The 14137-nt window shown below is 42.0% G+C and overlaps 1 protein-coding gene across 1 annotated transcript in view; it reads right to left on the bottom strand.

Annotated features, from left to right (window-relative positions):
• Positions 1-14137, bottom strand: part of necab1 (N-terminal EF-hand calcium binding protein 1) — a 129844-nt gene that overhangs the window by 92179 nt on the left and 23528 nt on the right. Inside the window, exon 3 of the mRNA XM_072262329.1 lies at positions 2657-2765. Within this exon, the coding sequence (XP_072118430.1) occupies positions 2657-2765 (109 nt within the window). The remainder of the gene's footprint in view (positions 1-2656; positions 2766-14137) is intronic.

Genomic DNA, 14137 nt, shown 5'->3' with positions numbered 1-14137 from the left:
GATATCTAAACCAAAATATTGCCAAATTAAATTAGACCTCTTCTATCTAAAAATGGTCCATATCCTTCCACTCCCTGATTATTCATGTGTCTAACAGCCCCTTAAACACTACTGATGTATCTGCCTCATTCACTCCAAGAACCCACCACACACTCTGTAAAACAAAACTGCCCCACAAATCTCCTTTAAACTTTTCTCCTTAAATGCATCTCCTCTAGTCCTTGACATTTCTACTGTGAAAAGAATACTCTGACTGTCTGTCCTGTGTATGCCTCTCATAATTTTATAAACTTCTGGTAGGTCTCCCTTAAGCCTCTGAGACTTTGGTGAAAACAACCCACATTTGTCCAACTTTCCTTGCAGCTCATACCCTCAGAACTGGAGAGAATCATGGTAAATATTTCCTGTACCTTTTCAAAGCTTCCTCAAACTTCTTTAAAATGGGGTGGTTAGACACAATACTAAGGATTCAGACAAACTAACAGAGACGAGACAGAGGACTCATGCAAACTAACATAGAGACGAGTCTGAGGACTCAGGAAAACTAGTTATGATATTAGAGAGTGGCAACCAGGCTTGATTGGCCTGGTCTGATCATGCGTTCTTGTGTCCTCATTGCTGCTGCTGAAGAAAAGGTATTACATGCAGCTCAGCATTGCTGCAAATATATTTTGGTAAGATGGTTCTATCTCGCCTGAAAATTTTAGTCATCCATTTGCTGGGAACATATAATCACATTTTAAAAGCTATACAAATTGATCATTATCTAATCAGAATACTCCTAGCATCATGCACTTGCAGCCAAGGTAAAAATTAAAAAAAACAAAATTCCTTCCACCTTGCCTCAAATTCAGAAAATATTGCTCGAATACAATGACAGTTTTCCCCATCAATACACCAATAATAAAAGTGAAATGCTCTTCCACTGACTGAGATCACAGCTCATTATTCACACATATACACCCTAATTGCTGTGGAGGAGGAAGATGTATTAGGTCTATTGCAAGTCACATAAAGATATCAAGATCTCCAGGCAACAGGAATTCTGCAGATGCTGGAAATTCAAGCAACACACATAAAAGTTGCTGGTGAACGCAGCAGGCCAGGCAGCATCTCTCGGAAGAGGTGCAGTAGACGTTTCAGGCCGAGACCCTTCATCAGGACTAACTGAAGGAAGAGTAAGTAAGGGATTTGAAAGTTGGAGGGGGAGGGGGAGATCCAAAATGATAGGAGAAGACAGGAGGGGGAGGGATGAAGCCAAGAGCTGGACGGGTGATAGGCAAAAGGGATAAGAGAGGATCATGGGACAGGAGGTCCGGGAAGAAAGATAAGGGGGGGGACCCAGAGGATGGGCAAGGGGTATATTCAGAGGGACAGAGGGAGAAAAAGGAGAGTGAGAGAAAGAATGTGTGTATAAAAATAAGTAACAGATGGGGTACGAGGGGGAGGTGGGGTATTAGCGGAAGTTAGAGAAGTCCATGTTCATGCCATCAGGTTGGAGGCTACCCAGATGGAATATAAGGTGTTGTTCCTCCAACCTGAGTGTGGCTTCATCTTTACAGTAGAGGAGGCCGTGGATAGACATGTCAGAATGGGAATGGGATGTGGAATTAAAATGTGTGGCCACTGGGAGATCCTGCTTTCTCTGGCGGACACAGCGCAGATGTTCAGCAAAGCGGTCTCCCAGTCTGCGTCGGGTCTCGCCAATATATAAAAGGCCACATTGGGAGCACCGGACGCAGTATATCACCCCAGCCGACTCACAGGTGAAGTGTTGCCTCACCTGGAAGGACTGTTTGGGGCCCTGAATGGTGGTAAGGGAGGAAGTGTAAAGGCATGTGTAGCACTTGTTCCGCTTACACGGATAAGTGCCAGGAGGAAGATCAGTGGGGAGGGATGGGGGGGACGAATGGACAAGGGAGTCGCGTAGGGAGTGATCCCTGCAGAATGCAGAGGGGGGGGAGGGAAAGATGTGCTTAGTGGTGGGATCCCGTTGGAGGTGGCAGAAGTTACGGAGAATAATATGTTGGACCCGGAGGCTGGTGGGGTGGTAGGTGAGGACCAGGGGAACCCTATTCCTAGTGGGGTGGCGGGAGGATGGAGTGAGAGCAGATGTACGTGAAATGGGGGAGATGCGTTTAAGAGCAGAGTTGATAGTGGAGGAAGGGAAGCCCCTTTCTTTAAAAAAGGAAGACATCTCCCCCATCCTACAATGAAAGGCCTCATCCTGAGAGCAGATGCGGCGGAGACAGAGGAATTGCGAGAAGGGAATGGCGTTTTTGCAAGAGACAGCGTAAGAAGAGGAATAGTCCAGATAGCTGTGAGAGTCAGTAGGCTTATGGTAGACATCAGTGGATAAGCTGTCTCCAGAGACAGAGACAGAAAGATCTAGAAAGGGGAGGGAGGGGAGGGATATCCAGGCAATTGAACTGAACTGAATTTCATTTGAGCCAGCTGAAAACTGAATTGAGGTGTGAAATACCAACTGATCCCTTTAAACAAATGAGTATTTGTTTGCAAGTTGATAAGATAAATTGACAGTGTTACAAAATACAGAAAGTGCAACTTTTCACTATTTGAAACAAATAGTCACTTAGGAATAAATGAAAAGAGTTTAGTATTACAACGAGGAGAGAGGAAACCAAACTTTTCTTACTCGGAGGGACTGCTGTCAATGGTATGAAACAAATCATGCATCTCCTCTGTGGTCAGGATTCCATCAGTAAAGTAAGCCTTGAATTCATCAAAGGACAGCTTGCCATCATCTAGAAGTGAAGAAGTGATTTAGCAGTCAGAATGAACTTTAATTACTAGCTACATCAACAGTGATTTTAAAATACTTTCAAATAAGTATGTACACAAATTGGCTGGAATAAATAGCTAAATAATGAACCAGTAAAAATGCATCCATTGGGTGGTAATAATCCTTCAGAATGGTTGTGTGCAGTAACTTGGGGATGATGATTGAAGTAAAATAAATTGATCTGTTGTAAAGTAATAGCAGAGGTTGCAACCTGATGATTGAAATTTTGTTGTGAAATGATCCAGAAAAGATGACTGCAGTCCTTCTGTCATAAAATGCTTGAGTTTAGGACACTTCGCCCATCACTTGCATTCAGAGTTTGAATCAGAAATCCTATTTGTTCGAACTATCAGTAGCATAGTAGTTATGTCACTGATCCAAAGAACAAGTTCAAATCTTATCATGGCTACTAGGTATTTCAATATTTCAATTAAACAAATCCGGAATTTAAAAAAAACCCTGTCTCAAGCCTGGGAACTGGAGTGATAGGGCAGAGAATGGGGCAGTTGGCATACAGTGTGTAATGAGACTGTAAAGAAGGACAGGCAGATGATATGATAGTCATGGGAGATTTTAACAAGCAGGTGGATGTTATGATAGTCATGGGAGATTTTAATAAGCAGGTTGATATGCAGGGAAAAAAAATCAGGTTGGTGCTGGTTCCCAAGAGAGGGAATTTGTAGAATGCCAATGAGATGCTCTTTTAGAGCAGCATGGTCGCGTCCACTAGGAGATCAGCTATTCTGGATTGGGTGCTGTGCAATGAACCGGAAATGATTACACAGATTAAGGTAAAGGAATCCGTTAGGAGTGGTGATCATGATATGATAGAATTCACCCTGCATTTTGAGAGAGAGAAGCTAAAGTCAGATGAATCAGCATTACAGCGGAGTAAAGGGAATTACAGTGGCACGAGGGCAGAGCTGGCCAAAGTTGATTGGAAGGGGACACTAGTAGGGATGGCGGCAGAGCAACAATGGCTGGAGTTTCTGGGAACAATTTGGAAGCTGCAGGACAGATCCATCCCAAAGAAGTAGTATTTTAAAGACAGGATGACACAACCGTGGCTGACAATGGAAGTCAAAGCCAACGTCAAAGCAAAAGAGAGGGCATCTAACAGAGCAAAAATTAATGGGATACCCTGGCCTTTTTAACCTGGCCCTGACCTTAAAACATCCAAACCTCCAGTTGTTCCTTGCTCTCGGACCTGTGCTCCGTTGCCTCGATTTGGCCTGTACACAACCCTGCCAATTTGGCCTGGTGCTTAAATTGATCAAACTTCAGGTCTTTGCTTGCTCTTGGACCCGGGCCTGGGCCCTGCCGCCTCAATTCTGCCTTGCCTCCGCTCGCTTCATCTCAGTTCTGCTGCATCAAATCGACTGCAAGTCCACTCCAGCAATGGCCAAACATTGGCTCCTTCCCCACTCTCAGACTTGGACTCCACCGCCTCAATTCAGCCAATACGTACAACGCTGTAACCACGTTCTGCCTTCGAGACATCAGTTCACACCATTAAACTGAATTCCAGGGCATACAGGAGGTTCAAAACCTTAACTCTGAAAGGGAATTACAGGCTATTGATTGCAGTGATCAATCATTTACTGGAAATAGTATGATTAAAAGTAGTTCGTAGTTTTGTTTGCTACCGACAAGTAGTCGCTGTTCTTCACCAGTGCAATCTTAAACCGAAGAAAGTTAATGAAATAATGAAGTAATGCTTATGGGATCATGGATCATTGAGAAATCTGTTGGCAGAGGGGAAGAAGCTACTCCAAAATCATTCATTATGAGTGTTCAGACTCCATACCTCCGCTCTGATGGTGGTAACAGGAAGAGGGCATCTCCCGTATGGTGAGAGTCCTCAGTGATGAATGCCACTTCTAATATTCTTGGTGGGAAGTGGTGAGCCCACTAGTAGGCTGAGTCTGCAACCTTCTGCAGCCTCTTTTGACCCTATGGATTGGAGCCTCCACACCAGGCAGTGATGCAACTAGTCAGAATGCTCTCTGCATACATCGATAGAAATTTGCAGGAGCCTTTGGTGACAAACAAAGTCTCAAACTTCTAATGAAGCCTAGCCATCGGTGTGCCTTTTTCGTGATTGCATCAACATGCAGGGCCCATGATAGATCCTCGGAGATGTTGATACCCAGGAACTCGAAACTGCTCACCCTTTCTGCTGACCCCTCAGTGAGGACTGGTCTGTGCTCTCCCAACTTTCCCTTCCTGAATCAACTCCTTGCTTTTGCTGACCTTGAGTGTGCAACACCACTCAACTGGCTGATCTATCTTACTCCTGTATGCCACCTTGCTGCCGTCTGAAATTTTACCAACAGTGGTGTTATCTGTGAGTTTATAGAAGGTGATTGAACTGTGCTTCGAGAGAGTACAGCAGCTGGTGAAACTCGCATTCTTGAGGTGCACCTGTGTTGGTTGTCAACGAGTAGGAATGTTATCACCAATCTGTGATCTACTGCTGAGGAAGTCGAGCATGCGTTGCAAAGGGAGGCTCAGATTTAGAAGCTTAGTAATTAATATCGAGGGGACGATGGTATTCAATCCTGCACTACAATCGCCTGGCATGTGTTTCTCTGTTTTTTTTAGGTGCTCCAAATCAGAGCGGGGAGCCACTGAGAATGTCTCCACTGTAGACCCATTACGAATTGCAGTGGATCCAGGTTTGAACTCAGGCAGGAACTCCAGTTTTAATTCAAAATGCTTCATAATGGTAGATATTAGAGCTACCACTCTTGAGCACGGGTATGTGATTGATATAATTTTGAAGCAGGTGGGACAGCATGAGTGAGAGGCTGAAGTCCTTCACACTCCAGCCAGATGATCACCGCAGGTTTGCAGTACCCAACCTGGGGTACACCGGGAGTTCCTGGTGCTTGCGAAGGTTCACCCTCTTGAAGAATTTCTGACATTGGGCTCCAAGACAGAGATCATATGGTTGCCAGATGCTGTGGGGATTCACACTGATGTAGTGCTATTGTCCCTTTAAAAACATACATACAAGGCATTGAGTTCATCAGAGAATGTAGCACCACTGCTATTTATGCCGTTAAATTTTACCTCCAGGGAAATAATGGCTGCAAATCCTGACACAGCTATCATGACTGTGCAGTGTTAAAAAAAAATGGTTTTCAGTGTTTATTCTGGCTGTTTTACCAGTCACTTTAAATCTGTGCCTTCTGACAGAAACATTCATGATTATCTCTAACAAAATGTTTCCTAGTCTCAGAAGAATCTTAGCTCCTTCAGTTTTTTTGCATTACTGCACTCTATAGTCAGGGGTATCATTTTGGTAAACCTGTTAAAAAACACCCATGTTCAAAAATTGAAAGTAGATTTATTATCAATGTTCATTTATGTTATCATATACTGTCTTGAGATTCATTTTTTGCAGACATTTACAGGAAAAAGATATACAATAGAACTTCATGAAAAATTACATAAAAACAAAGACTGACAAATGACCAATGTGCCAAAGATGGCAAACTGTAGAAATTTAAAAAAACTGAGAACAAGAGTTGTAAAGAGTCCTTGAAAATTAGTCCGTAGATTGCAGGAACAGTTTAGAGTAGTGGTGAGCCTGTTCAGGAATCTGATGGTTGTAGGGTAATAACTGTTCCTGAACCCGGTGTTGTGGGACCTTAGTCCTAAGTACCTATAGCCAGATGGCAGCAGCAAGAAGAGGGCATGGCTTGGATGGAGGGGGGTCTTTAATCATGAATACTGCTTCTTGATACAGCGTTCCATGTACATTTATTCAATGGGGAGGGTGGGGGAGGGCTTTGCCGGTGATGGACTGGGCTGTATCCATCACTTTCTGTAGACTTTCTGCAGCACACTACTAGCCACAGGCCTCTGATCAAAGAGGTAAGCATCTACAGTGGCTTGCAAAGGTTTCTGCACCCCTGGTCAAAATTTCTGTTACTGTGAATAGCTAAGCGAATAAAAGATGAACTGATTTCCAAAAGGCATAAAGTTAAAGAGGACATATTTCTTTAATATTTTAAGCAAGAAAACTTTTTTATTTCCACCTTTTAGTTTCAAAATAACAAAAAAGGAAAAGGGCCTGAAGCAAAAGTTTGGGCACCCTGCATGGTCAGTACTTAGTAACACTCCCTTTGGCAAGTATCACAGCTTGTAAATGCTTTCTGTAGCCAGCTAAGAGTCTTTCAATTCTTGTTTGGGGGATTGTCACCCATTCTTCCTTGCAAAAGGCTTCTAGTTCTGTGAGATTCTTGGGCTGTCTTGCAGGCACTGCTCTTTTGAGGTCTATCCACAGATTCTCAATAATGTTTAGGTCAGAGGACTGTGAGGGCTATGGCAAAACCTTCAGCTTGCACCTCGAGGTAGTCCATTGTGGATTTTGAGGTGTGTTTAGGTTCATTATCTTGTTGTAGAAACCATCCTCTTTTCAACTTTGGCTTTTTCACAGACGGTGTGATGTTTGCTTCCAGAAATTGCTGGTATTTAATTGAATTCATTCTTCCCTCTACCAGCAAATGTTCTCCGTGCCACTGGCTGCAACACAAGCCCAAAGCACGATCGATCCACCCCCGTGCTTAACAGTTGGAGAGGGGTTCTTTTCGTGAAATTCCGCACCCTTTTTTCTCCAAACATACCTTTGCTCATTGCGGCCAAAAAGTTCTATTCAAAAGGTTCAAAGGAACATTAAAACAAGCCTGATGCATTTTGGAAACAAGTCCTGTGGACTGATGAAGTTAAAATAGAACTTTTTGACCTATATCAGACTTTAATTTTCCAGCTATTCTTAGATCCTTTCTTGAACAACAGAACAATATTACCCACCCTCTAATATTTTGGCTGTGGTTAAGGACATTTGAAATATCTCTGCCAGGACCTCTAATTTCTCAACTAGCCTCCCACAATGTCCGAGGGGACCCCTTGTCAAGCCCTGGGGACTTACACACTCTAATTTGCAAGCACCTCCTCTTCTGTAATCCATGAGTTTACTACTGTTTCACCTCGGTTCTACAAACTGTGTGTCCGCCTCTGGTGTATGGATATATGCAGTAGACTGAGAAAAAAAACCTTTTGGAACACTTTTTTTTTGTTTGAAAAGCAACTTATTTCAATAATAGATCTTTACTACTACCCTCTTTCTACTCCGTTCTCAATTCTGCATCAACTGTTACTGTCCCTATGTTGCAATATTTCTCAATTCTGCTAACAAGTCTATTTAACAATGCTTCTCAATTTTCACCTTTCATTCTTCCAGTTCAAAAGGGTACATATTCAGCCTGTTTGACCTCTCCTTATGTTGGATATTTACTGTACACACTCTATCACAAGCATGTCCTTCCTTAGGAAGAGACCAGGACAAATCCTGGCTCTGGTTATTAGAATCAGGGTTCACAGTTTTAAAAAAAAGTTGGGTATTCAAGACAGAAATGAGAAGAAATTTCTTTGGTAATGAATCTTTGGAATCCTCTATCCAAGAGAGCTGTGGATCTTCAGGCACTGAGCCTATTCAAAGTGGGGCTCAATAATCTGTTATACAATTGTTTATAACTGGTCAAATACATCTCTCTATGCTTGCAATAAAAGCCAAAACACTGTTGACTTCTTAACATGCAGATACAGCAAGCAGTTAATTTTTAGTTATTCATGTTTAACAGTTGCTAAAAACATTAAAGGTTCAAACAGATAAAAGTTCAAAGCTAATGTGTTTAGTAAGCTTTCAGAAGAGCATACAAAGTGCTTGATTTCAATGCTACCGATGCAAATACAGTACTTTACAACATCTGCTGCTGGAGACAGATGTTGATTAATATGGGAAGCGTTTCATCTGTTTAATATGAAGAGATTTCAATGCAGGCTATTTCAGTCCCTGAACTTTGAGAATAAATGTGTGAGCTACATTTTGTTCATATAATTCATTAAACAGATAGCTTTGAATCTGAACCATTTGATAAAAAATATGGAGAACACATTAACACATTTCAGTTAACATATCTGACATGGAAACAACAGAAATTCTGCAGATGCTAGGAAATTCAAGCAACACACATCTCGCCACCCCACTAGGAATAGGGTTCCCCTGGTCCTCACCTACCACCCCACTAGCCTCCGGGACCAACATATTATTCTCCGTAACTTCCGCCACCTCCAACGGGATCCCACCACTAAGCACATCTTTCCCTCCCCCACCTCTGCTTTCCGCAGGGATCGCTCCCTACGCGACTCCCTTGTCCATTCGTCCCCCCCATCCCTCCCTACTGACCTCCCTCCTGGCACTTATCCTTGTAAGCGGAACAAGTGCTACACATGCCCTTACACTTTCTCCCTTACCACCATTCAGGGCCCCAAACAGTCCTTCCAGGTGAGGCGACACTTCACCTGTGAGTCGACTGGGGTGATATACTGCGTCCGGTGCTCCCGATGTGGCCTTCTATATATTGGCGAGACCCGACGCAGACTGGGAGACCGCTTTGCTGAACATCTACGCTCTGTCCGCCAGAGAAAGCAGGATCTCCCAGTGGCCACACATTTTAATTCCACATCCCATTCCCATTCTGACATGTCTATCCACGGCCTCCTCTACTGTAAAGATGAAGCCACACTCAGGTTGGAGGAACAACACCTTATATTCCATCTGGGTAGCCTCCAACCTGATGGCATGACTTCTCTAACTTCTGCTAATACCCCACCTCCCCCTTGTACCCCATCTGTTATTTATTTTTATACACACATTCTTTCTCTCACTCTCCTTTTTCTCCCTCTGTCCCTCTGACGATACCCCTTGCCCATCCTCTGGGTTCCCCCCCCCCACCCCAGTCTTTCTCCCCGGACCTCCTGTCCCGTGATCCTCTCATATCCCTTTTGCCTATCACCTGTCCAGCTCTTTGCTCCATCCCTCCCCCTCCTGTCTTCTCCTATCATTTTGGATCTCCCCCTCCCCCTCCCACTTTCAAATCTCTTACTAACTCTTCCTTCAGTTAGTCCTGACGAAGGGTCTCGGCCTGAAACGTCGACTGTACCTCTTCTTAGAGATGCTGCCTGGCCTGCTGCGTTCACCAGCAACTTTGATATCTGACATGGATTTCTTTCAATTTTTTTTTACTTAGAAAGAAGTTTAATGTTATTGCAGAAGAAATAAATAATTGCAATAAAGTTGCAACGTCAGTGTCTGAAGGCAATTTTAGCAATTAAAGAAAAGTAGGAAGCAAATTTAAGATTAAAATAAGATATGGACAAAAATTTAACTATTTAGGTTGCACTCAGTGAAAATAATGAGCACTCTGTGCAAGCAGGGGCTTTGATTTGAAGAAATATTGCAAATTACAAAATGGAACCATCAAAAAGTAGGGAATTTCTAAATTGGTTATGTATCGTGCATCTCAATGAGCTACAAAGCAAAGGAAGATGTCATCAATAATGGTTTCAAAGGAAACTTGGCCCGAAGAAATCCACTTGCAGATACTATTTTGGATTCAGGTCAGATCCTGACAACACTTTATTCTTACATAGCACAAAAGACATAGATTGGTATGGCATACTCTTCGGCCCAGGCTGTCTGTGCCGACAGTGATGTCAATTTAAACCGCACACCTGCCTGCACATTGCCTATATCCCTCAATTTCCTGCCTGTTCATATTTCTATCCAAATACTTCTTAAATGTTGTTATTGTATCTGTTTCCATGAGTTCACTTGGCAGTGGGTTACAGGCATCTACCAATCTCTGCATTAAAAACTTTGCCATGTAAATCTCCTTTATACTTTCTCCCTCCTACTTTAAAGCTATGCCCTCCAGTGTATGACATTTCCACCCTCTCTCTGCCTCTTATAGTTTTATATACTAATAGCTAGTCTCTCCTCAACCTCAGACATTTTGCTACAATGACTATATAAAGTATTCACTCTGCCATGGAGGTTTTAATGTTTTATTGTTTTACAACATTGACACACAGTGGATTTAATTTGTTTTTTTGATACTGAGCAACAGAAAAAGACTCTTTTCTGTCAAAGTGAAAACAAATTTCTTCAAATTGGTCTAAATTAATTACAATTATTAAAGACAAAATAATTGATTACATAATTACTCACCCCCTTCAAGTCAGTATTTAGTAGATGCACCTTCAGCAGCAATTACAGCCTTGAGTCTGTGTAGATAGGTCTCTATCAGCATTGCACAACTGGAGACTGCAATTTTCCTCATTCTTCTTTACAAAACTGGTCAAGCTCTGTCAGACTGCAAGGCGATTGTGAGTGAACAGCCCTTTTCAAGTCCAGCCACAAATTCTCAATTGGATTGAGGTCTGGACTCTGAGTTGGCCACTCAGGATATTAACTTTGATGTTTTTAAGCCATTCTTGTGTAGCTTTGGCTTTATGCTTGGGTTCATTGCCTTGCAGGAAAACAAATCTTGTCCCAAGTCACAGTTCTCATACAGACTTCATCAGGTTTTCCTCCAGGATTTCCCTCTGTTGTGCTACATTCATTTTACCCTCCATCTTCACGAGCCTTCCAGGGCCTGCTGCCGTGAAGTATCCCCACAGTATGATGCGGCCACTACCATACTTTACAGTAGGGATGGTGTGTCTTTGATAATGTGTGGTGCTTGGCTTACAACAAACATAGTGGTATGTCTGATGGGCAAAAACTCAATTTTGGTTTCATCAGACCATAAGAACCTTCTTCCAGCTGACTTCAGAATCTCCCACATGCTTTCTGGCAAACTCTAGCTAAGATTTCATGAGAGTTTTTTTTTCCTCAACAGTGGCTTTCTCTTTGCCTCTCTCCCATAAAACTGAGACTAGTGCAGCACCCAGGTAAGAGTTGTTGCATGTGCAGTTTTTTGAGGATGGCTTGCTCTGGGCAAATTTACAGCTATGCCATATTCTTTCCATTTCTTGATGACTGACTTAACTGTACTCCAAGTGATATTCAGTGACTTGGAAATTTTCTTGCACCCATCTCCTGACTTGTGCTTTTCAATAACCTTTTCACAGATTTGCATGGAGTGCTCTTTTGTCTTTGTGGTGTAACTCCTGCCAGGATACTGAATCACCAGCAGTTGGACCTTCCAGATATAGGTGTATTTTTACAATTAAATGAAACACCATGACTGCACACAGGCGATCTCCATATAACTAATTATGTGACTTCTAAAACCAATTGGCTGCATCAGTGATGATTTGGTGTGTCATATTAAAGGGGGTGAATACCAATGCAAACAATTATTTTGTGTTTTATATTTGCAGTTAATATAGATCATATTGTAGAGATCTGTTTTCACCTTGTCATGAAAGAGTCTTTTTCTGTTGATCAGTGTCAAAAAAGAGCAAGATTAAATCCACTGTGATTCACTGTTGTAAAAGATAAAACATGAAAACTTCCGGGGGCGAGGGGGAGGTGAATACTTTTTTATAGGCATTTTACTTCAGCAATAAGATCATAGCAGATTTTTTTTACTTCAGCATCTCTCTCATATCCAATTGCCATAAAATGTGACTGATTGTCTACAATAGACAAGCAGGTGAAGGACACTGTGAAGGAACGTAAGCAATGTCAATCCTCCTCTTGCTCCTTTCAACATGTGGCTCTGAACAACAAATCATGTTACATATTTGCATTTTGCAGGTCCATTTATGGGGAAAATACCAATCACAACAGATGCATAGAGATTTAATGTTGAGAATGACATCCATTGCACAGGAATGTCCACATTTACCTGTGATGGACAATGGAAACAATTTCACCGATACTCAATATGCTAGTTGCTGAGAAAGAATGGACTTAAGCACAGCTCTGTACCACATAGCCACCAATGTGTGCCAAAAAGAGCAATTCAAACTATAAACTGAAAAATATGCCAAGAAGAGAGACAAAATATATATTCTTATTTCCCTGTTAGTATATACCACAACAACAAAACCAATACTACTAAACATTACGGGAAACAGTTAAATTCAACAAAGTCAAAGCTTAGACATTGCTCTCAGTCTTTCTGGCAAGCCAGTAAATACACTGATTTGTCACCATGACGCATCTTCCCTGATACTGCAGGCCTGGTTCAATTATCGCTTATCTGGCTCTCCTGAAAATTAACGAAAACAATGCTGAGGCTGTAATACTGTAATTCATGCTGGCTAGCTGTTCCAATCTACATGGGGTCTGAGAACATATTTTCTTTATAACTTCCACTAGAATCCCAAAGTGGGCAATGTCACTCCCCGGGGGTGGGTTGCTGTTACCGTAACCAGGGAAGATGGAGAGATTAAGTACCAGTGTAGGGACAGAAGGGAGAGACACAGTAGGAGAGTGAAAGTAAGGAAGGGCAGTAGTCACATACTAAATGTTTCTTTTTTGTCATTAAAGAACTCTTTGGAGAGGGACAGGGGAACGCAGGGAGGGTAGAACAGTTATGGAGTGAGGGGATGTGATGATTTGTGTGCTTCCCACAACATTTCAATGCTTATTGCTAAATCTGCAAAACCACATACAATTGGAGAAGAAATGATTCTGCCAGCAGTGAAGGAGGTTCTGAGTACAGTTTTGCATAAGTCATCAGAATAACCAATTAAAGTGATTCTGCTTAGCAACAACTCTGATCAAAGATGAACAGATGAAATGTCTGAGAATGTGGAAGGCACATTGTGCAACATACTTAGCACAACAGAATTTGCTCTGCAGTTGGATGAGTCAACTTTGCCAGGCAGCTGAACTTTATTTTTTGGTAATGTTCGCTTCATAAGATGAAAGCATGGTACAAGAGTTGTTATTTGCAAGGGGACTAGAAATGTATATGAAAGGGAAGTCAATAATTCAGGATGTTGAGCAATTTTTTTAAAGAGAAGAACTTCCACTCACAAACATTGTTGCTTATGCAACAGATGGGGCACCATCAATGTCAGGACGCCACTGTGGGCTCATGATTTTCTTTAAAAAAAGCTGTACATAACACATTTACTATTTACTATGTAACTCACAGACAACATCTTCTTGCAAAAAACCCCCACTGTTATCACAGGGGTAATTAAAATGAAGACCCATATTCTCAATTCTCAACTATTAAGAGCTTTGTATTGAAAATGGTGAATAGTTTGAATGCTTGTTGTTGCCCCCAGAAGTCAAATGGCTCTCAAAAGGAAACAGCCTAAGACACCATCATGTACTTTTTGAAAACGATAAAATTATTTGAAGACTTGAATGCTTCATTCTGCAATCAACTCAAGAATATTAGGTGTGCCATCACTTATATGTTAGAATTATTCACAAAAAGTTTAATAAAATCTATCTTCAATTGCAAGGAAATAATGTGAATCCTGTCAAAGTCAAATCACATTTCTGTCCAACTT

This window comes from Mobula birostris, chromosome 1 (genome assembly GCF_030028105.1).
Source record: "Mobula birostris isolate sMobBir1 chromosome 1, sMobBir1.hap1, whole genome shotgun sequence".
Taxonomy (NCBI): Eukaryota; Metazoa; Chordata; class Chondrichthyes; order Myliobatiformes; family Myliobatidae; genus Mobula; species Mobula birostris.
This window is presented reverse-complemented; position numbering and strand designations above follow the sequence as displayed.